Source organism: Gambusia affinis, linkage group LG01, assembly GCF_019740435.1.
Source record: "Gambusia affinis linkage group LG01, SWU_Gaff_1.0, whole genome shotgun sequence".
Lineage (NCBI taxonomy): Eukaryota > Metazoa > Chordata > Actinopteri > Cyprinodontiformes > Poeciliidae > Gambusia > Gambusia affinis.
Genome location: NC_057868.1, coordinates 5,654,909 through 5,679,289, shown reverse-complemented (window position 1 = coordinate 5,679,289; position 24,381 = coordinate 5,654,909). Strand labels below are relative to the sequence as shown.

At 40.1% G+C, this 24,381-nt stretch overlaps 1 protein-coding gene across 1 annotated transcript; it reads right to left on the bottom strand.

Moving 5' to 3' along the window:
* Positions 1-4,278: 4,278 nt before the first annotated feature.
* Positions 4,279-17,532, bottom strand: calcoco1a (calcium binding and coiled-coil domain 1a). Its single transcript, XM_044111881.1, has 15 exons — positions 17,287-17,532; positions 15,189-15,353; positions 13,690-13,792; positions 12,077-12,279; positions 11,724-11,936; positions 11,447-11,595; positions 11,289-11,358; positions 11,041-11,196; positions 10,137-10,391; positions 9,893-10,018; positions 9,539-9,634; positions 8,868-8,955; positions 8,437-8,684; positions 8,061-8,152; positions 4,279-6,612 (listed from the first exon to the last, which is right to left on the bottom strand). The coding sequence occupies exons 2-15, from the start codon at positions 15,318-15,320 to the stop codon at positions 6,585-6,587; spliced, it is 1,959 nt and encodes a 652-aa protein (XP_043967816.1). The 5' UTR covers positions 15,321-15,353; positions 17,287-17,532; the 3' UTR covers positions 4,279-6,584.
* Positions 17,533-24,381: the final 6,849 nt, after the last annotated feature.

Below are 24,381 nucleotides of genomic sequence, written 5' to 3'. Positions count from 1 at the left end.
CTGGACTTTTTATTGGGTCTTTTTTTTTTCCATTCCAGGAAGAGCGCCTGCACTCCCCATGTGAGCAACAGGGATACCACTCAGTTGTTACTGGGATAAAGCAGTAGAGGGAGCTCTTGCACTGTGTCTCTCAGGCTTTGGTACACTGTATGGGGTCATAGGAAACTAGAGCTAATAAATTACAGCCTCCTGCAGAACAAGGACATCAGATAAAGGTCTGCTTCCATGATTTACTCCCTATTCTCACAGAGAAATGCGGGTTTCCTTTAGCTATGTCTCATTTATGGATGAAAAACGTATAAATGCATTCATTAACATAGGAAATGGAAGGTGTAAATAAGGAGAATTGAATTGTAATACCATAATGGAAGAAATGGAAGAAGAAAGTGTTCAGTGAGAGCGCGCGCACGCACGCACACACACACACACCATTCACTAGGGCTATTCCTACCTTTAGTTTTCCCCTGGATGTTACAGTATTTCACTGAATAATGGGAAACTCCTTGAAGAAGTTCCAACGGCACGTAACTCAATATTGTGCACATTTGTGTTTTGTGTACAGCTGACAATCTTGCAACAAATATTTTTGCATAAATTACACTATAATCCCATATATTTCAGTGAATAATTTATCTCTTTTTTTTTTCCATTTATTGCCAATATATTTATCAAGTAGTATACTAATACTGATACTAAAGTATTGCGTTGCATTTATTAACTTCATCACAAGCTTGAAAAAAGTGGCATGATTTGTCTGGCTATAAATAAATATGTTAAAATTGTATTAACGTTGAGTATACTTCACAATGGCTTTTATGCAACACACGGTTACATTTGCTGCAGTGATCTGTTTATGTGACACGGGTGGGAAAAATTTAGTCCAACATCTATGTTTACATACAAAGAACCGGTAATAGCTGATGGATTATAAGCTTATTGAATGAGTGTCTATTTTTCAGTGGAGGATTTTAACACTGACCTGAATTAAGCACCCAAGGGTGAAAGGAAGGATAGTGGTAGTGATAATCCTATTAAATAGGATTCAGCCCAAGTGTGTCCTAAAGTCTGTCCTCCCCAGATGAAGGAAACAGTTGGGTAATGAGATTCAAACTATGTGGAATATAAAAATATCATCTTCAGATGCAAAGTTTTTCTAAAAGTTTTTGTTCTTTAGACAGTTTAACTTATGATGATATCAATGTGTTTATTGTTGAATCCAAAGAACTACATCAATTAATCAATCCTCAATGTGAGATATTTGAGCTGATGGAAGAAAATTCAAAATAGAAAACAGAAAAAAAAGGGGGGAAAAAGATATATGAGCTAACTTTAGGACATTGCATTTAATTAGAACAAATAGAACAGCGCAAATTAACTTTTAATCAAGTGAAGAACAAAAGAAAAGCAATCCCTGAAACGCCCTTTAGGACTTTTATTTTGATTTTATTTTTTTTACATTGTCCTCATAAACATCAACCAAAATAATGCCCTTCATGATCGTATCACGATCACTGACACTGATCCCTTATCTTCATCGAGCAGGAATCCTCTCGATAAAAGGGCAGTCGATTGTAAACATTCCCTGTTTCTTTCAGGCTGCAAGGGAGGGATACTAATTTCTCAGGCTGATTTTATTAATAGAGAGCCACAGAGAATCTGAGGAGGGCAATAAACAGAGATGAGATTCTATCAATTATACGATTTCTTTAATTAACCATCATTAAAGGCAGATCAATAACGCCAAGACTGGAATTAAAATAAGGCCCATACATTATACACTATTTTACAAGCAACAATCAAATTGCCTCATATACTGTGGACCTCCGTCAAAGGTGTTGCCATGGTAACCAGCAGAGCAGAGGAGGGTTGGGTGAGTTTAAAGGAGCCCGGATAGATCTCTATACATCCCAGACACTTCAGCGACGCTTAATTCAGTGATGGAGGTGAAATCGGGACTGGAAACTTAAAAAAAAAAAATTAATAAATTCCAAATGTATAACAAAGTAATAAAAGCCTTTTACTGAAATATTTCTCCCGACACTGCCAATAAATTATTCAGAAATACAGTGAGGAATCCATGAATGTAGGTCACGAGTGCAACCCACCGAAGAAATTAATTAGAATATTTAAAAGCAGGAAGAAAGAGCTGGAGCTCTGAAGACGAACTGCAGTGGTGGTCCAGTCGGTCAACACGCAGGGGAGATAATGGACCCAGAGAGGCTCCAGCTCCTCGGAGAGTGATCAAGGGGAAAAAGCTCAGCAAACTCGAGTGCTCTAGTTAGGAAGGTATAGTTTGAGGTAGGATGTGCTAAAGGAAGAAATTGGAGGTGATGTGATCTAGGTTTGATTTTTATTTGTCTTTTCAGGGCTGTAAAAGAAATTGTTTATTTATTTTTTATTTTTTTTACAACTTTCCCTTTCTCATCTCAGTTTAGTCTAGGAGTTCGCAATAATTCTTTCAATTTCTACAACTGAAATCAATGTAAAAACAAAACAAAAACAAAAAACAAAAACAAACCGTCAGAGCTGCCAGCTATTGTAACCGAGTGGCGGCTTGAAAAGAAAAAACCCCTCAAACAATTGACCAGGAGTGCTTTCAATGTTGAAGAGAAGTATACAGAAATAATGTCAGTAGCAGAATTTTGTGGCGGCATCAACCAAGAGAAAAACGTGTTTCAACAGATGAACTCTGAGTTGAGGAGCAGAACAGAGGTGGATAGTGAGAACAGCTTCCTCAACGACTCAAGAAAATATAAAGACAGGACAGTAAGGTATTTGCAGCAGTAACTGAGCTGACGGCCCCCCATCCTTTCAGAAAAGTGTCATAGTTAGACACCAAAATGCCAGAACAGATTTAACTTCCACGAAGATACAGTGAGAATGTCATTAATGACTATAAATGCTATGATTAGCAGCCAACTGAAATTTATTGAACAGATCATTACAATGTAAATGCTGTCGCAATTGAAGAGCAACTATTTTTTCAAAAATGTTTTATTCAAAGGGGGAGATGGACATAGGTCAGTAACCTTTTAGGGCACCTGGAACGAGAGTAGTTTCAATTAGTTCGGGTTGATCATATATGGGTTATAATTAATTTATGTGATGTCACCTATTCTCTTAAAAAGTCCATAAGCAAGTAGTTTTATTCAAACATGGATTTTGGTCCTTGTAAGTCTGACATATTCAGGCTGCAGCAGCAGTCGAGCTCTTTCACCTTCATTTTGCTTTAAATATATCTGTAAACCTGTCCTGTGTGAATTTAATTTACCTTGGCCTACAGTCCTGCGGCGGCTCTAAGCATTTACACAGTTTGTATGCCTCTCTGTATCTTTCCTATATACACAATGCTTTAAGTTAGGGGTAGGGCTGAATTGTGAAATAGCACATATTTTACCATTTGAATCCTTCTTGGGTCAAAACTGACTAAATGAGACGAGCTCCATATTTGTCACTAATGCAGAGAATCCGCAGGGAGCTGGAAATCAATCGAGGAGAAAGAAGAGGTAAAGAGAAGGTGAGAGACATTTTCAAGTGGAAGAGCCATAAATTTAACACCACCTCCCTCCCCTTATGAGCAGTAAGGTAGACTTACTAGGCGATGGAAAAAAACACAAAAACAAAAGGTAAACTTAGGTGAGAGCAGAGGGTGTGCCAAGAGAGAGGCAGGGGAAACAAATAAGGGAAGGGAGGAGAAAAGGTGAAGAGCAGGAGATTGGCGGGGGGAAATTTGGGGAAGGGTACCGAGCACTGGACATGGAGGTGTCGAGGGTCATAAAAACTAGGAGATGTGTTCTAGCCTCTGGGTCTTCATATCTTTTACATTTCTAATTAAAAGAGATAAAGAGTGAGGGAGTCATCAATCCCACAGTGATTTCCCAGTTAAGGCTTTAGAGGGGGCTGTAAACTAGGCAGCCCAGCATCATTGATTTTATAATTAGCTATCGTCACCCCAGACTTAAGATGGAGGCCGCGTAGGAGGGAGGGGGGCTAGGAGGAGACCTTAAAAACAGAGAGCAGGAAGCTGGCAGAGAAGCGGGAAGGCACAATGAGGAAGATGATGACGAGGCCAGCCCTGAGGGGAGCCAAGGATGAAAGGAGAGGAAATCCACAATGAGAAATGTACACGAAACAGGCAATTAACCAAAAGGGGAATAGGGCTATATACTGTGTGCAAAGAAATTGGATAGTTAATTACCAGTGAAATGTCATGTGAGGATCAAAATATCAGGATAATCTTTGTCCAGGAGGAGGGGAAAAGAAAAGTCATACACGCCCTAATTATTAACAAATTTTATTATAGCCCAACACAGGACAAAACGGCCGGGAAAACAGAAACACACAATGGCGTACATGTAGGGTAACCTTCACACACAACACTTCAAAAGGACAAAAAAAAAAAAAAAAAAAAAATAGCCACTGGAGCTAATCTCTGGTGCAGAGGGCTCTGAGTGGTTGAAAACAGACGTAAAACTTCATCAAGACACGACCCTTCAAGCACAAACAAGGAAAACGGATTTTGTGTGCTTTGATCTGAGATAAACAGCAAACTTTAAATGGTTTAAACTCCTTTGTACGCTTAACTGGATAAATGCTGCTCAACGCCACAATGACAAAAGATGGTATTAACAGACCATTTCTTCTCTGACAGTAATAGTCCTCTGCGCATTAAAGTTTTTAGTATTATTTAACAACTACAGCGCCTTCCAAAAGTATTTATAACTCACTGAACTTTTCTACTGTCCTGTTACAATTACTAACTTTAATGTATTTTGTTGCATTTTTATGTGGTAGGGCAGAACAAGCTACATTCACCTCCACTTTCTCTGATACTCCCAGCTTATATTGAGTGCAACCAACTGCATTTCAATGTCACATAGAGATTTAGATCTGGACTTGATTGGGACATGAATACATATATAGAAAACCTCTGAGACCTTTACAGGAAAGCTGTATTTATACTGAGGTTGACTTCTGAAAGCAACTGGTTACTCTTTCAGTTTTTTTAGGGGTAAATAAAAAAAAAAACAACAACACTGCAATCTTTAAAATCTCCATTTGTAACAAGTTTGTAAAACCATATATGGCTATGAATATTTTTGCAAAACACTGTGACTTAAGCATAATCAGCAGGTGTCATTCCCTTTGATTAGCACCGATGTTTATCGACGGTTAAACCCTCAACACCCAAATCTTCTGTTCTATTTGCTCAAATTTTCAGTAAAAACCCCGAAATGTAGACAAAATATGCTCACAACACACAATTTTAGATTCTGTAAAATCATGAAAAACACACGCCAAACATACAGAGTCTCCATGTATCAACATCTCACCTATAAACTCCTCCAGAGTAAAAAGAGGGTGCAAATACAGCAGATAAAAATCAAGCGTCAAGTTAGCAAATTTCTTAGGCAAGCTCGGAAAGTTTGTTTTATGCTACACTGCATGAACTCGGTGGCTTCTAAAGCTGAATATGGTTTACTCGCAGCATAACTCAAGTTAATTTTAAAACAGCAAACCATGAAAAATGCATACAATATTGATTAAAAAGGGAGGCAGCAGTTTTCTTTATTAGGCAGTATAAAGGTAGGAGGAAACACCTAACGCTGACAGTAAGTTTAGTATTTTAGGCACAAATTTGGAAGTGGATGACTGTATATTAAGCTATAAGAACAAGATCTCAACACAACAACCAAGCATCTTTTGTGATTACGAAAGCAAAATTGTAGTTTGTTAATCACTAAAAAAGGATTTAAGCTGATCTAAAAAGCATGTGAGTTTTACAATGACATGTAGAAAACTGCTTGGTGCGTCTATCCTTAGCAGCCATTAATAAGCTTACTTATTCTAAACACTGTCCATATAAGAAAGCCTAAACCACCCTATCTGTATCTGCATGAATCATCTGGGATTTTGCGCTATAAAAAGTGCATATCAAATTTTAGGTCTGAATAAAGGGAGGAGAAATATGACGTTATAAGCCTACATTATTGCCATAATTTTTTTTCTTTTTTCCCCTCATCAACGGCGCTGTGGAGTATCTTTATGCTGCCATGAAAAGTGTCCAAACCAAAGGCGGAGGATTTAACGCTGGAACGGAGCTTTGCCACGATTTCCCGCAGAGCCGAGTCTACACAAAACATCATAATTACAGAGCCCGCCGTGACTCCTAATCACAATTGCCATAAAAACGACATTACATCCGTCGTAAAGCTCTCGACGCCGCAATGATTCAAAGGAAATCATTCTGCTACCCGCCTGCGAACTCTCAAATGCCAGGCCCCAAAAATTCCTGCAGCTTCACGCTGAGCAACGGTCTTCAGCGAGTCATAAACACGGCGTTGACCTGCCACTGTTGGCACGGCTGAGGCAATAACACAACAGTCTACAGGATGGGGTGATGGGGGTGGAGGGGGGTAACAGGGGGAAACAAGGTTGGTGGCAGATACAGAGTAATTGCATATAACATTGTGTCCTGCGTTTATAATGTGCTGTTTATGTGCTTGTTAGTCGACGCAGCTGGAAAACAAAGTCCCTTCCTGCTTTGTGAACGCTCGCTGTTGTCTTGGCTGGATGTCCGCCTGTCACCATAGCGAGGTGTCTGCCAGGTCGCTGCAGGAAGACACAAGACATGAGTGTGAATAAGTGTGTGTTTGTGTTACAAACGGGGGTGGTGGGGGGTGGAGAGGGGAGGGGGAAGACACACATTGCGGTCGAAAGCGGAGGCCAGAGCGCAGGAGCGGCTGAGTGGGAGAACGAGAGCCTTAACGATGCTGAAAATTGGCCCGTGACTGAGGTACACCCCTCAGGTAAATCATTGCTACAGCTTCCTGTCACATTCTCTGTCCCCTCGTCCTCCCATCCTGCCTCCCCTCCAGCGCCTCACCTCTGTCTCAGACAGTTTCCCCCGCTTCACCCTGACTCAACTTCATTTATGACCACATATTCAAAGCTTCCATCTCCAGGCCACAGCTCCCCCGTCGCCATAAATAACCACTTGCATATATGCATGTGTGCATTCGCAAGCTCTGAAATCCACATGCAACCGGTCCTCTGCGAGGACAGAGCCGCAAAGTGACGGACAGCGTTTAGCCGCGTGCTGTGCGTTTAATCAGCACAATTAACGTGCGCATTGATCTGGAAACATTTTATGCTTTCACCCTCTGCTTCTCAGGTCAAAATATGATATTTCTTATTAAGGTTTACGTATAAAGGAAGCTGATTTACAGAGTTGTCCTGCTGGCACAAACCACATAAAGACGCTACTGGAGTTTATTAAAAGCAGTGTGCATGACAGAAGGGTATCCTCATGCTTCCTTGGACCTTACTTTTTTGAATAATTCAAAAATTATGGATGATAATTCATACTTACCATTCAGAATTATGATAATTATGGATGATAATTCATAATAATGATAATAATTATGATCATTATTATCAAAAAAGTTTGATAATAATGTAAGTATTATAATAAGTATTATCCAAAATCTAACTTTTGTTTGATTCAGAAAGTTTGTTTCTGAATAAAAAATGACACAAGTATACCTAAAAAAGTAATAAAACAATCTAAAAGGAGTATATATGTATTTTAATTACTTACCCGATTTTAATTATGTTTTATTATAATATGGAATATCAAAAAATCTTTTTACCCTTCTAAATAATCAATGGCAAAGTCTTTATCGACATTACAGCAATCAAACCTTTTCCAGAATTGGCATGCTTTGAGTGCGGTATTATGATTATTTTGGCAATGAGTGAGTCATTGGGGCTGGAAGGCCTGGTGCCGTCCACCCTAATCACAATAAAGTTGGTAATGTGATTTGGCCACTCCAAGTGGTTAATATGACTTACAATCAGCAGAAACACGTGGGTAAGCTTAACCCATTTTGGGCTGAACTGTAGCTAATGACAACACCGTGATTTAGGTAACGGATTTACAATACAAAAAGTATGTATATTTTTTATGTAATTGCTTGGGCACTGAAATGAAAATGATTCAAAGAGAGTTCTTTATTTACTACATCATGTTCTGTGTGTAGGTCATGAGTATTTGCTACCTGAGAAATGCGTCCTTGTACTCAGCCAACAGAAGTGCCGTTTCCTCTTCAGAGTTTTTGCTTCCCTGCAGGACTGGATCAGATTCCTCCTCCTAAATGCCGGTGTAAAGCACACACACAAACACACACACACAAACACACACACACATAGAACAGGAGTCAGGCAGTTAACTCATATCTCTCCAGCACCTATTACAGTCGAATAACTTGCCAACTAGCAGCCTAATTGCTTCCATGAGATAATGTCTATATCAAACGACCCACTGCCCACATTTAACTGGTGTGCATGGCTATTAGTTGGAAGCCATAGCTCATTTTCACTATCACATATAATTACACCGTGGTGACAGCGAGCGGCTCTGATAGCGCGTCTCACCGAATCAGAGCTGTGAGGCAAAGTGTCGGCGTTGGCCTGGTGCGGCAGAGAGAGCGGGGCGGGCTGGTTGATGACCACAGCGATCCTGTCGGTGTCCCGTGGGGCGACAGCGGGGGTAGAGAGCAGCAGGGAGTCCGGCTGGCCCTGCTCGCAAAGGCTGTAGTGGCCCAGAGATCTTGGCGGATGGAGGACCTGCAAAGCCTCTGGGCTCTCATCCTCAGAGTCGGACAGCGCAGTCTCAGGACGGCCTGCCAGGAAGATTAGTTGGTAAAGAGAAGGAGGTCACGTTCCCGCTCACAGAACCGCTCTCATCACACGCAACAGAAGCCACGTCGAGTGATATTTAGTGCTCCTCCTCTCTGATAGCAGATGACACTTTTATTGTTCACATCTGCAGGGCACACAGTAGATTGATGTGCAGCTCAATTTACCTGTAGAGGCAATTGGAGCCGCGTCCCACCTGGCAGTGGTCACTATTCCCGTCTTCTGCTCCAGCTGACAGATGTACTCCATCAACTCCTGTGGCAGAAATCACATGGATCACATCACAAGCTCAAGCAGGGCTCCATCCGCAATCCCCTTATATCTGGGATGATATCGGGCATCGTCAAACCAAAGTCACGTGAAAATGTTGCGCAATAAACACACCAAAAAAAACAAAACCCGAAACACATCATTTAATATAAATAGAACTCCTCTGATGCACTAAATATCAAAATGTTTGTTTTTTTATGCACTTTGATTGGAGCAACACATACAACTGCGATTGTTAAACGACTCTGCAGCTGGCAAACGCGAAGCTGGTTAGCCAACAAAAACTGCAGACACATTAACAGCCGCAGCACTGACTGACCTGAAAACCAGCATTTTATATTGCACTATAAACTATTTATATAGCACAATAACATGAAGACAACAACACAGAAGATCCCCAACACCTGGGATATGCAAGATCCCGACATTCTTGTTGCGCCAGTATGAATCTGTTATAAAACCCAAGTTATACGACACAGGAAGCATGCTAAATGTTTTAATCATTGTTATTATAGGAATCGTGATATTCAAACACATGTCAATTAGAAGAAACTCCTCTGCTCCCGACCTGTTTCTCTGCTCGCAGCTGCTCTTTCTCTTTCTGTGCAACCTTCTGGCTGGCTTTCAACTCCTGCAGCTCCCTTCGTGTTTCACTCAGCTGAACCTGTGGGCCGGTCACCGTAAAACAAACAAACAAACAAACAAAAAAGAAAACAGCATTGAATATCTCAGAATCATTTACTTCATAAAGCAACAAATGGGGTATGAACAAGTTAACTGGCTACGCAGTTCACATGACAATTTTTTTTATTTTTTTCCCCTTTGACACACCTCCTCTTTGTGTCTTGACTGAAAGGACTTTTTATCACAAGGTGCTTGCTACACTGAAAGAAAATACTGTCTCTCTCTCTCGCTCACTCACCCGGTTGCAATCTTTTTCTCTACCAAGCTCAACCTCCAGCTTCACCCTCTCCATCGTCTCCTCCCGCAGCCTCTCTTGCACCTTCTGCAGCTCTGCATTGAGTCTCTCCAAGTGTTCCTGGTCCAACTGTGGATGTGACACACATTTCACACAACGTATGAAATGCTTTCCCAAATCAGAGTCCTTTAATAACAGCAATGTCCTGAGTCAACCACAGACTCCATAATTGGAGAAAATCTATTACCTCCACAGCGTTCTGCAGACTCTGCCTATCTTGAGCCCAATTGGCTCTTCCTTCTCTCAAGGCCATGCTGGCATCTGCAAGCTGAATGGTGAGTTGGGCAGCCTGCACTCGAGCCTGGTGCAGTTCGGCCTGCACATGGTCCTTTTGGGCTGCCAGCGAGCTTAGATCGCTCTTCAGGCCCTCAACGGTGCGTTCGCTCATGTGAAGTCGCTCACGCAGGCTCCGCATCTCCTTCAGCGATGCTTCACTTTCAGTCTGTTGACAAAGCGAGCCAAAAAGGACACGTCTGGTTACCGTCGTGGCAAAACAGAAAGTAATTTGAGATACTGGTGCTGGTTTTATAAAAAAAAAAAAAAAAAAAAAAAGGCAGGTTATTTTCATTTTAAGCATCAACAAGAGTGGCGTTAGAAATCTGAATGCAAAGACACAATTTTAAAATTTAAACCAGAGCAAAGAGACATTTTCTCTTTCACCTTGTGTTGGGTTTTTCAGGTGGAAATGGCATTTTTTTTTTCAAACTCTTTCTTTATCCATCATTAAAATAAATGTTAAAAGCTCACTACCAGGTTATGGCAGACATTTCTGCATACACAAATATGAAAGCAAAAACAAAAAAACAGATTGTAAAGACGTGGATAGATGAACAGACAGGTAAATGAACAGACAAATGGAAAGTCTGACAGATGGATAAATAGATTGACAAATGCGCTGATAAGCAGAAAAACGACAAATAAATTAAAAATGGATGAATGTACGCAATAAGATAAGGAATAAAGTCTTGAAATAATCTGTTTGGTACTTAGACTTGGAAGAGACTCAAATCTAATTCCTAATTTTTCCTGACAGCGTACGAACTTTTGCAAATGTGAAAAGGTTAATATGTTTATTCCTTCAAATGTCTGACCTCCTTCCTGTGGGCAGTGGTGAGTTTCTGTGTGAGGGTGGTGATGGTGTTCTGGAGCTGCAGGACGCTGGTGTCTCTCTGGGCCAGGGAGTTCCTGAGAACCTGGAACTCTTTAGACAAACTCCTGAGCTCAGCTTCAGTCTGATCCAGCTTGTTCTAACAAACAGGCCAAATTGAAGAAATCAAAGTAAAGACCAACAGAGAAGCCAGTTTACTCTCACCACTGAATTGGTTTAAGAGGAAAATACCTGCAGGCCTTTTTTTTCAGTCTCCTCCTCTTTTCTCAAGGCAATTGCCCTCTTGGCTCTGTCTTTCATTCTGTAAATACAGATTTTTGGCTTTGTGTAGTGAAAACTATTTATGATACCCCTCCAAAAAAAAAAAAACAACAGAAAAAAAGTCAAACCTCTCCAATTCTGTCTCTCTTTCCACGGCTCTTTGTGTCAGAGTTTTGATGTCTTCTTCAAGCTCTCTGATTAGCTGCTCTTTTGCTGCCTTGACCTCCATTAAAGCAGCTTTCTCCTGGGCTAAACAATCTCGTAAAGCCGTTTCATCCTGAAATACCAGAATTCAAGTCAGGCTTTGAAGATCTCTAAGCATCTGGTGAGGAAAATGAATTGAACATCATCTTAAACACAAATGTAGGACAATAAGAGAGTAGACCATCAAGGTTAATGCACCACCTTCTGCTTCATCTCCATCTCCTCAATCTTCTGATCACTCTGCACCAGCTCCTCCTTCAGCCGGCTGACCTCACGCTCCAACCCTCTGCGCTGTCTGTCCCATTGCTGCTTCTCCCTCTTGAAGTCCTCCCTGTCTCGCTCCCTTTGCTTTTTGGCCGCCTCCTGCTCACGCAGCAGCTCAGCGCGCTCCTGCAGACACTCCTGTAGTCGACTCTTGAGAAGAGACAGGGAGAAACCCGGGCTATGTCTACGGATGTCCTTTATCTACACATTAATTATGCAGCTCTAAAAAGCGTACGCTAACCCAGAGCCTCGTCGATGTTATTTATTGTCGTTGCCCTGCTCAGACTCACCTGCAGCAGTTCGGCCCTGGGTATTACCAGCAGCATGTCTGTGCCTCCGTCCTCACCGTGGGATTCGTCCTCCAGGGTCACCAGGTCTTCCAGAGGCTTCGGTGCACAGAAAGTGAATGTTGAGCTGCGGGAGCACACTTCCCCCTTAGCATCAACATATACGAACTCATACTCCTGGGAGCTGGGCTTGGGCAGGTAGGAGGCTGAAAGTGATGAAACAAAGTCTTCTTTAACAAGCTAGCGATTATCAGAGAAAGACTGCAATACTTTATTTACAACTGTGGCTCAAGAGGTAAGAATTCGTCCTGTAACTGGTGGGTTGCCAGTTCAGACCCCTGCTCGATTCTCTGCTTGCTGTTGGTGATCAGAGTCCTAACCGCCACCAGCCCTACTCCAACAGTGCTGTTTTTAGGAGCACTGAACTGAGAAGCAGTTCATATGATAAACTCAGGAGACACACAGTTCCACCAGCTGTATGCTAATTGCTGCTGCTGCTAGTCTGGAGGAGCTAAGAGGGGAAGGCATTGGGAGGTGGAAGTTCGGCTGGAAACTGCAGCTCCAAGGAGGAGCTGTGTGGAAGTAGGCGGGTCTTTGTCAGAACAAGCTTTTAGGCAGCCATGAATGACTGTCACAGGAGATTCAAGGATTTCTTAAACATGCGTCAAAGAATCAAAGCAACACTCCAGTTATGTTTGTGAAGGGAATAACATCATAACATGATAAAAAGATTTTTTTTTTAAAAAGAGTCACATTTAAAGAATATCCTCCAACCCATCTTACATGTCTTCCTTTATAAGAGCTGGGGTTATTAAAATATATATATCTAGAGCTTCAGCCCTGGAGGCCAGGTCTAACGACGCCCATGCTGAGAACTACTTTGTTTTAAAAAAAATAAAATAATGCTATAATTTTACAATAATTTGTTCAAAATGACAGCTTTTTAAATTATATGCTAAAGAACAGACTTGAATGATTCATCACCTAAGTTTATGAGCAATGTGCATTATTGCACATTGCTCATAGAAGCAATCATCTTTTTAAATCACAGCCGTTGACATGAAGTCTTTCTTTATTTGCTCTCTTCTTCTCATTAGGAATGAGAAGAAGACTGCACATTGAAGTCTGCACATTAGCTCTGACCCATACCTGCTCCATGCATGCGCCTCACAGAGAACCGCCCTGATTGGTTTCTTCCGACACAGAGCACAAAGTGAACAGTGTATTCTCCAGCGAGCAGCAGCAGCAACAGCAGCAGCAGTCACCAGAGGAGGCTTTAAGCTATTGTTTTTTGTCGTTCTCATTACTCAAACCCCTGCTTAGTACAGAAATGAATTCACGCCATGACAGAGGCTTTCTGTGCCGGAGACAAAGCAAGGCAGGATATTTGTCTTCTGCACAGGATGTGTTTTTTTTTTTTCCCTTATTGTTATTATTCTGGAAAAATTCTCTTTTAAGTCAGAAACAAACATCGTCGCCTATAAAACACAAGATTTGCAACGATGACAGGCATTTTATAGAAATAACAATCTCCTGCTGAAGGTTTTATGTGCTGATCTGCTGTCCTAGTAGAGATTCACTGAAACTATGAACAATAAATACACAGACATGAGTACCCTGGAAGTGCACGCAGCAGTTGACCTCTGTGCCCTCTTGATAATCGGCTGGGGCCAGAGCCCAAACGAAGGTTTCATAGTCCTTCATTGACGACCATCCGACCTGAGGAGCACAACATGCACATATTGTTGTTCCTACTGTAATTATAATGAAATTTATTTCCAAAGAAACAATGTACAACTGAAACATAAATGTCACCATTAGATGTGCTGCACCAGATTAGAGCAAAAGCTAATTTGCATCTGTAGTCCTCTGACAGGTCACAAAAAATGAATACACAAAACAACAATAAAACAAGACAGAAAACACAACACTAAAAGTTGTGTTCCATTCACAACACATAAACGCACACACATACACGCACAGAGTCATGCAGTTAATAAAAATAAATGCAGGCTTTGATCCAAGTCCAGGTTCATGGATTTTTTTTTTACCCAGGCTTACATTCTTACATTTGAATTCCTTTTTGAAACCTAACTGAAAATATTTATTGGTAATTTCCAGAAAAGGCTGTCTCAAGTTGAGACAACCTTAACCAAAAATATATATGTTTGTACAAGAACTTAAATATAAAAATATACTACAGGACTTGGAAAGGAAGAATTGTTTTATTCTGCTGTTAAAGTAATTAAAATAATTCAATCAAGCTTTATTTGTAAGGTGCGTCAAACTCTTTAAGATGTTTTTGCTCCTTGTTTTCCCCCCCATTTTAATGTAAAGTGTGTCTTACCGTCACTTTAAGAAAAAAGAACAAAAAAAAGGTTGTTGTTGTTGGGTTTCAATGATAATTAGCAACACTCTTTTTGGGGAGTCAAAAGAGATACAAAAGTAGTTTTCTTTGTATTCACAATAGGGCTTTTTATGCAACCCTGCAAAACAAAGTGATTCAAAAGATTAAAAATCACTAAAACAGATTCTGTATACAACTTCAGTTATTCTTTTCTGTTTTTAGTAGATCTGAGAAAATTCTAGCTTGAAAAGATGCTTAGTGCATAAAATATTCTGCCTTTTTTAATTCTACTGTTTACAAAGTAATACATGGAGGGTAGAACATGCTAAAACTATCTAGTTAATTAAAGGACTATACTACACATGAGCAGTATGATCGAAGTTTTTAAACCATAACTTTTAAAGCTTGATAAATCTTTTATACTAGTAGCTGGCTCATCACGATTCAGAACAATATTTATGAAACCTGATTTGTCATCTCAAGGACACAGGCCTATGTATTGAGCTTCAATGAGAATGGGAATACCTGTGGGGTCCAAATAGGTAAAAACCAACATAGGGATTAAACATTAAAAATGCGACCCAGTGAAAATACTACGGTTTTTTTAAACCACTTATTTTTTTCAATTAGGAAATCCAATTTTCTCTGTTTGATCACAGGAAAAAGATTCAGACCTGGAAATAGGTCAGACCACGAAATAATACACTTTCTCAGACTTTCTTAACCCATCTCTGTTTGTTTTTATGATTACTGTCAGGGGAGCGATACCTTAAAGAGCCCAATCCAGTCACTGCTGACCCAGCTGTGATGCGAGCTCAGTGTGTAGTGGCAGTCGACTCTGCTCTGAGGGAAGTAGGCGCAGCCCACGTTTCGAAACTCCACGCGCCAAGCCTTGTCCATGGCAACACAACACAATGACAGGCTACTTTACACCTAAAAGAAATAAATGAGCTGGTGAGCAAACCTGAGCAAGCAGAAGCCTCTGAATATTTATTTGGTGTAAGAAGATAGCCTGACTGAGGCTGCACTTGAGAAAAGGACACCAGAGATAAGCCTCTATGACAGGACAGACTTTGAGCAACATGACATGTTAGAAGTGTGTTGCCGAGGCTATTTTGGTCGTCGTAAAAAAGAAAATCATTTGTTATTGTACTCCATTACATGTAAACAGGCAGTTAAAAGTGTCTGGGGCTCAGATTCAACACCAGTTAAAATAAATTGAGCAATCCTGCCTGCATCTTTAATGTACTACAGTCTCTTCTAGGTACAGAAGCAGCTACAGTGCCTTGGAGAAATATTCATGCCCTTGGGACTTTTACACACTTCAGTCTATTTTAATTGTACTTTTGTGTTATAGACCAATACAAAATAGTTAATAATTGTCAAGTGGAATGGAAAAAGGTGGGGTGATTTTCAAAATCCTTCACAATTAAAAACCCAAAATGTGTTGGATGAGCACACTATACGTCTGAAAATCCACATACAGATGTTATTAGCCATGTGCTTCACAAATCTGGCCTAAGGTGAAGAGCTGTAGGCAGAAAGACATTATTCAAATCTGCGCTGAACCTTTTGGCTAACAAGCCAAATAGTATGTCTGGGGGAAAAAAAACTAGGTGAAAGATGGTGGTGGCAGCATCAGGCTGTGGGTTTACTTTCCAGGCAGCAGGGACAAGAACGTTGATCAGAGTTAATGAGAAGATAGGTAAAGCCAAATGTAGGTCAGTCCTGAAGGAAACCCTGTTAGAGCATGCAAAAGGGGTGAGCCTGGGTCAGAGGTCAGAGCTGTCTTTCTAGTAGGAAAGCAAGGTCAAGAGTCTAAACATATTTTGCAAGAACAGAAAAATGTGATCGTTCTCCTGGGACTCCATGAACAAAATGACTTTATTTTTGTTTGGTAGTTCTAGATGCAGACTCTTGGAGGAAGTTTCTTTTTGTGTGATGTTCAATCAATACATCACACAATGTGAGCATGGACGGTACACTTAAAATAATTGTAGTGAAAAGATCATATTCATGACATTCTGGAAATTCTGCATTTTAGTTTTTGAAGTTTGAAATGTAATGGCTAGAAAGAAATTGGTTCTTATTTCTCCTACCTTGAGTATCAAAATAAATGTCTATGTTCTAGCAGACTAAAGGAATTTAATCCTGAGGAAAGAACTCCAAATTGATGTTTTGGATAACAGCATGTCATTAAGGTATGTTTCCAATTGCAGTATCCTTTGTTTTGATATATTGCACTTCATAAATTATAAATGTAACGTGAGAAAATATGAAAGAGTTCAAGAGGGACAAAAACTTTGAAAGGCACTGTAACAGCTCTGCATTGCCATGACAAAGGCAGATGTATTTTCCAGCGGGGCCACAGAAAACAACAGACCGTGCTTCTTCTTCTGCTTGTAGCAACAGAAGAACAACAACAAACTCTTAATATGCTGTAAAACTGTAAAGCATCATAGATGGAACTTTAAAGTTCTAAAATGTCTACAGTTTTCTATTTTGAAAAGCATACAAAAATATGTATTAGCTGTCGATGCAGCCAATAATCACAGATTTGAGGTGGAAATTTACAGCCACTTTCCGAGGGTTCATATTACACAGGCAGGAGGCTTGAGGCCCTGCAAAAAACAGCGCATGTCGGTGAAACACTGTGCCAGACACCTCGATGCAAGTTTATTAATTAAAAAAAAAACATACAGCGCAGGATATTTAATTATGAATTTATGTTTTTATTGCTGATTATTGTTTGTTTTGATTCACTGATGTAAGTGTGAACAGAGCGGGGACAATATCAGGCTTTGTTAACTAAAGAAAAAACATCTGCGCACATTTTATCTCGAGTCCTCCATGAAGTGACTCTTACCTTTAAATCCCGACACTCTCTCTGAACGGGCTGAACAAGGCTCCCGCGTGCGATTCAGAGGGTCTGTAGTCCTCAGTAAAACCACGGAAACATATTCAGGACAGCTGTGGCTTATGCTGCTGGGACACAGCTTCTACAGTAACCCGAAACAATTACAAAAAAAACAAAAACAAAATCCAACAACAACAAAGCCAAACATGAGCACGACGGCGTCAAGATTCACCGTGGGATTGTGGGAGCTGTTGTTCGTCAAACAGCTGGAATTATGGAAGGTGACGAGAGTCCGGACTACAACCCCCAGGATACTCTATCACTGACAGAAGACCGCTGAACGTAATATGATGCCGCTTGACATCCACAGCGTTGTTTCTCATCGGATAGAGCCAGAAACGTTACAGCTGACATATGTCAACCTGATCCAATGAAGGACAAGACCAATAGCAACAGCAGCGATGAAAATAAAGGTTTTTCTCTGCGGTTATTAAGGAATAGTCTGCAGATAGTCACACATTTGCTTCGTATTCGACAAAGTCACACATAAGTTACACATTCCTAATTGGGAATGTAGCCTACTCCTATTCCTTTCTCTCATTATTAATTTGATCACGTAAAATAATATATCTCCTAAAGTTTTTGTATACTTTACAATCTTAAACTATCCTTAAATCCTCCTTAAGGATATCTGCTATGTGCAAATTTGTTTTTAGTCTGAATCTCCAAATAATCCGCTCATTTCACTTTTTGGGAGCTCAACATTGTGGCCCCTTTACTGACGTGTTGTACAGAGGAAGCACTTTTAGAACATGATGATGTTATGGCGTCGGACAGAAGGTGGCAGTACAGTTTTTGAAAACCCCCTATAGCAACTCAATCACGCAGCGCATGTTTCTAACGCTACTGAAACCATCTCAAAGGTATGTGGCACTATGGCATTCAGACACATTACAAATGCAAATGTCTTTATACCCCTTGAACTTATTCAAATATTTTTCATGCTATAAACACACTTCCATGTATTTTTGTGATTTTTAAAAAAAAAATGTAATTTCTTTTTCAATTTGTAAATATTTAAAAGTGTTTCTTAACCTCCTTTCATTCTGATATATCTAAGTAAAATCCACTTCAACCAGTTGTCAAAGTCAACTAATTAGTAAAGATATTTCACCTGTATGAGATTGAACCATATGAATAGAGCCGCTCTCTGAAGGCCTCAGATGTTTGTTAGTGAACAAAAAGTATCATAAAGATCAGGGTGCACAGTGACTGCCAGCCTGCCAAGACATGACTGTCCACCTGAGCCACTCTGGACAATAATTTGCAGAAGTAAATAGCTCCGGTTGATATAACAACTATTTGTTGAGCTCTGTACAATGACCTGATGTGCCACTCTCCTTGTGGAGGGATGACATGTGGCCATTGCTTATAGCTTTGCAGCTTGAAACAAGGAGATGGAAGAAGGTGCTATTCTGAGATTTTTATTTTCTTTGGTCTGTAAGCATCATGGTGTGGAGATATTTTTTCTCAGTGATTATTTATATAGGTAGGTACATGTATGCACCCCTTACTCAGACTGGCGGTGGCAGTTTCTGATATGGGCTACACGGTGGCAGCCTAAGACGGCTTCTCTTCTAGGGAGGCATGAACTCTCGAAACATCCCCTCCCCCCTGGTGCTCCTCTCCATAAACGTATGCGCTCACCCACACTTGATGTGCCCCAATGCGTGCTTCTCTGGACGTGAGAGCTGCGTACGCCACTTCTCCCCTCTCGTTTGTTCTGCCGCCAGATCCAGTCTTCCCTGGTGACGGACCGGCCAACCATCCATGTAACAAGCAAAACGAGTACATTTGCCTCCTAAGCCTCAGACCCAAAATTTCAAACTTGCCATGCCTCAACTTAGTCTTACCAGAACAGCCAATCAATGCCATACCATTCCCAGCTATGTCTTATATGGACACCACCAGCCATCAGAAGAATGTTTAAAATGGAACTCTTACATGAAATAAAATGTAAAATTTTTAATGTATTTCATATATGTAGCTATAATGTGTTAGTATTGTCACCGATGAGTTCTATCGGACTTTCCTTTTTTATTGCAAATACAGTGGCCATGGTTCTGTCTATTAATCATTTCATTTAAATACATAGATAAGGTCAAAGCTTGGTAACATTCCTATGCTACTTAAAATACCTTTGATTTGAAGTTTTTTTCAGTAGGGGCATGCAGATGAAATTCAATGTTCAATTTTGAGTGTAAAAGGTTTTATGTCATATAATGTATTCTGATATGTGAAATTGAATATCAGCAGACATCCTGTTACCCATTCTCAGGGCTTGTAGTTAATCTCATTAATTTTAACTCTTTAAGAATCATTTATGTCACAAATCACACTTGCTACATGCAGAAGGATAGATGATTCTTCTTATTGCTATGTTCTATTCTGTTGTTGCTTATTAGGCTGCTGCCCAACAACAGTTTTATAGCCTATTAAATAGGAATGCATCAAAATAAAAATCTGGGCCGCTAATCAACATTTTTAGCAGTGTCGTATAGATTTCCATACACTTTCGACAATATGTGAGAGCCTTGTACACCTATGCTGCATCACACTTCCACGTTTTTCAGAGGAAGTTTTAATTAAAGCCTTGGGAAAGTGCAAAAGTGGATTATAAGGGATTTGGGGGGCATTGGGGTTGATTTAGAGGTGCACCACCCTTACTTGTAACTGCATTCTGCTGTCCAGGGGGTTTGATTTGCTTGGATATGTCGTGGAAAAAATACTATTTCCAAGCACTGTTCAGGTAAAATCACTCAATCAAGATTATTCATATATTGTGCACAATACAGAGAGCTTGTAGGACAATCAATAATGAAGCAAGTCTGGTTGAAAAGCTCTGCCAGGCAGAGACAACACATGAGTTTTATACCAAGGATAAAAAATTAGCAACACGGAGCGAGACAGTCTGGTTCTGATGTAGCTGTAGAAAACAACTTCCAGCCTTCTACATGTAACCCAAATAATTCTTTTGATGGGAGTGCATAAACATTTCATATAGCATGACTAGCAGATGTGACCTTATTGTAATTTTTCCAACGCAGATAATAACAAGCCATTTGACTATTCTAGATAAACAGTGGAAAGGTAAAGACCAAAACGTATCCATGTGTCATAATCCCTCGGTCAAAGTACAAACCTAAATCCTATTGAGAATCTGTGACTACATTTGATTGTTGATGCTCACAGATGCTCTCCTTCCAAACTGACTGAGCTTGATGATTTTGCCAAGAAGAATGAGCAAATATTTCAGCCTCTTGGGGGAGACATACCCCAAAAGGCTTACATCTGCATTTTTGAAAAACATATTTCTCTCATTCTATTTTATAACAAAGTATGCACTACTTTGTGTTGGTCTTTCACACCAAGGTTTTCCAACAGAGCTTTCAGAAGATAAGTTTAAAAAACTGCACGCACTCCTAATGTATTTAAGATGATTTACCTTTAGTGTGTTGATCTGCAGAAATGGGTCGCTATGCAAATCACATATCCTGTATACAACCATGTATACTTCTGAATCCCAGTTAAAAACACTGAAGTTAGTGGTTGTAAAGGAAATTTGGAAAAGTTCAGTGAGTAGGAATTCTTTTACAAGACATCGTACAGCAAATATCAGTTGTGCTTGACTGACTGAAAAGCCATAAAGTTGCAGTAATGAGCTTAAATGACAGCATTTGCAAAATTAGTTATTCCCTAATTCTAATGTAATCTGAACAGGCTTGAATTTAGGTCATTGGAAAAATTGGCATACTGCAGTCACAGGAAAAAAAACAAGTCCATGTCAAAAGCAAAATTGAGTGTATTATGGTTCTGTAGTTACAGCATGGATGGTGCTAATTTGGTATTACTGCAGTTATTGATGTTCATTGATGAGTCAATGGACCCAAAGAATGTTTTATTCCTTCCTCAATTAGTGGGCCCAGTTTGACTAATTTAGTCTTTTGACAACACTATAAGGAGGCTTCATGTAATTTTATGCAGAAAGATAGTTGATGTTGAGACCCTATAAATTGTGTTTAAGTGGATTAATAGTGAGCAAAGCTAGGAGGGGGGAAAAGGGCTTCTCTTGCTGTCAGATGATTAAATAGGTTGTTCGGCAATGAAAAGCTTATATGGTTGTCTTTGGTTATAAGTAGGAACAGGAAGTTGAGAAACGGGGTGACTAAATTATCTCTTCAAATAGTTTTTGTGGCAGATATGTTTGCTTTTCTCTTCAATGTAAAAATCTGTAAATTTCTGAAATAATTTTTTTTAATTCTTTTTCAACATTTGCTTGTTTTTTTTTTTGGTAAATTTACATAATGTCTTTCAAAAGTCACCCTTCTGTCTGATGCCATACTGTCACAATGTAGTGACAGTTTTGACAAACATGTATGTATGTATGTATGGGTGGATGGATGGAAAAGTTACATACTGCATCTTTGCTGTTGCCATTGCAGCTGCTGGTCTTTTTTGGGTCACGTCTCAAACAGCTTTTATTCCATACTCCATTCTTCTTTGTAAATTAGTTCAAGCTCAATGGATTGCACAAATTATTTAATTTTATTTCCTGTTACAGATTCCTATTTGAATTTAGCTTTGAACTTTGATTGGCTCTTTCTAACACAGATGTGCCTTGATCTAAACCATTGCATTATACTTCTGGGTGTTAGTTAAGGGAAATTATTGTACAAATGTGAACCTCAATCACAGCCTCATGTCGTTTTCTGCTTCTAACAGGTTTCCTTCCAGCTTGGCCCTCCATTTAGTTCCCTCCATCCTACCATCAACTCTTACCACCTGTCCCTGCTGAAGAAAAGATTTCCCATAGCATGAAACTGTCACAGCAATATTTCACAGTGGGGATGGTATGTGCAGGTGGATGTGCATTTAGAGTTCCAGCCACACCTGGTGTTTTGGATCCAAAGTTTTTCATCTATTCCTCATTTCACAATTCTCGTATCTCAGATGTGCATCTTTATATCTCCTCCAGAGTTATCCTAGGCATCAGAATTGCTTCTCTGATCACTACTTGCCCTTGTCCTCTAAGTGGACGGTATTATTTGGGTAGGTGTGCAGTTGTGGCGTACTCCTTTCATTTTTGATGGACGGGTTAAGCAGTGCTACATGAAATGTTCAATGTTTGTGATATTTGTTTTGCAAACTACCTCTGCCTTAATTATCTCCACAATTTTCCTCCTGACCTCTTTGCTGTATTCATTGACTTTCGTAAGTCTTTTGAGGAAAAGATTCTGCCCCAAGCAGAAGAGTTTAAGTATATCGGGGTCTCACATGAATGAGGGAAATATGGTGTGGAGATTGATAGATGGATTGGTGCTGTATCTACAGTGATGCAACACAATTGGTCGTAGTGAAGAGAGAGCTGAGAGCGAAACATCAGAGGAGGACCCAGGACATGCTGGAGGAACTATGTTTCTCAGCTGACCTGCGGATGCCTTGGGATTCCCCCTGAGGAGCTGACCCAAGTGATGGGGGAGAAGAAAGTCTGGGTCTCTTTGCTTAGGCTGCTGGGGATGGTATGCCTTGGTGACCCAACCTGGACTGGATAAGTGAATAATGGTAACTGGTAAATGGAGCGTTTTAGATTTTTCTTTATACATTTTGAAAACGGCCTCATTCTCTTCATCTTAATAAGTACGGAATATTTATTGTTGGTCAAATCCCAATAAAGTATACTGTTGTTGGGTGCACCGATTGGAGTTTTCTGTCCAGTCGCCAATCACCGATCTTTAAAATGCCAATTCTGATTTTAGCCAACATCAACTTTTTTTTGTCTGAAATGTCACTAAATATAATAATAAAGTTGCTGATTTGGCAATAGCAGGGTGAGTATTGTTTAACTGCAAACAATACTCATCCCAGACATGAGCTGGTGGGTTGGTCTATCAGTCATACCTCTCTCATGGGAGAGCAGAAGAGGACAGTAGTTGATTTTTAGACCTTTGCTGAGGTAGATGAGATGGGGAGATAAGATTGTCTTCACATGCAAGAACCAGGCTGATCACCTATCCCCCAAAGTGAAGAACATCTGTACCAAAAAATCAGCTGGCTAGCAAATCTGTGCACCTCTAGTTGTAACATGAGAAAAACCAGAGGGGTATGAATACTTTCGCATGCCACTGTATCTTAGAAGTCATAATGATCACTCACAGACTGCATTAGATGTGAGACCGGCTAAGGTGTAGTGTATGCACGTCACTTCATTACAATAAAGACGTGAGTTAAAATGGATTGCCCATGAAACTGCTTGATCTTGACCCGGCTGCCTGCTGTTAGGACTCCTCTGCCTATCGTATTGTCCAACCTCTACCCTCAATCAATGCATATATGTTCAGCTTCTGAAGCAATTGGTTTTGTCTCTGATATGAGACGTGCCCAAATGGTTTTGCCAAAAAAGTAAAATTACCTGGCACAAATATATCAGCACAATGTTTATTTAATCTCGTCATCTGATTACTTCTAGTTGCTTGGCTTGGGATTCCTCTTAGCATAAGAAAACGGCACGATCCCTTAGTGATACTTCTGTTTTATTACCTGAGGTGGTTTGTCTGAATATAGCTTACCACATGTCTCATTCAAAGGAAATGGCAGGTATGTGTCACTGAACCATAAATTTGCAACTTGCCTTCAGCGGTAATCAGTTGCCAAGGATACCTCAAATGGGATTATCACCTTCTGTTGTGTACAGGCAAGTAAACTGTTAGAGTTGTCAACATGCAGGAGAGCAACATAAAAGATTTACTATGGTAAACAATTTATTTTCTCATCACACTAAATTTATGTGTCTGGTGTTGGAAAGAGACACCTAGAAAACAAATCAGTGGCATTTTATTTTTCTATCAAGATGTTTGAAGAAAATTTCCTGGAAAAAAAATATTTTCTCTATTTGTTGGGATGCAATAAAATTTAAGGGAGATTTGAAGAACAAAGAAAAACAAAGAAGCAGAAGAACAGTGTGCCCGGAAGGAGGGCAAATTGTTGGGAAGGTGGAGGTAGAGGAAGGGGTGCGGTAGGGGAGGTGGTATTTAGTATGCACGGCCA

Coding starts and splice junctions, on each gene's coding strand:
- calcoco1a (XM_044111881.1), bottom strand. CDS start 15,320: ATGGACAAGGCTTGGCGCGTGGAGTTTCGAAACGTGGGCTGCGCCTAC. Junction 13,793..15,188: donor ACTGGATTGGGCTCTTTAAG/GTATCGCTCCCC, acceptor TGTGCTCCTCAG/GTCGGATGGTCGTCAATGAA. Junction 9,635..9,892: donor GAGAAAAAGATTGCAACCGG/GTGAGTGAGCGA, acceptor ACCGGCCCACAG/GTTCAGCTGAGTGAAACACG.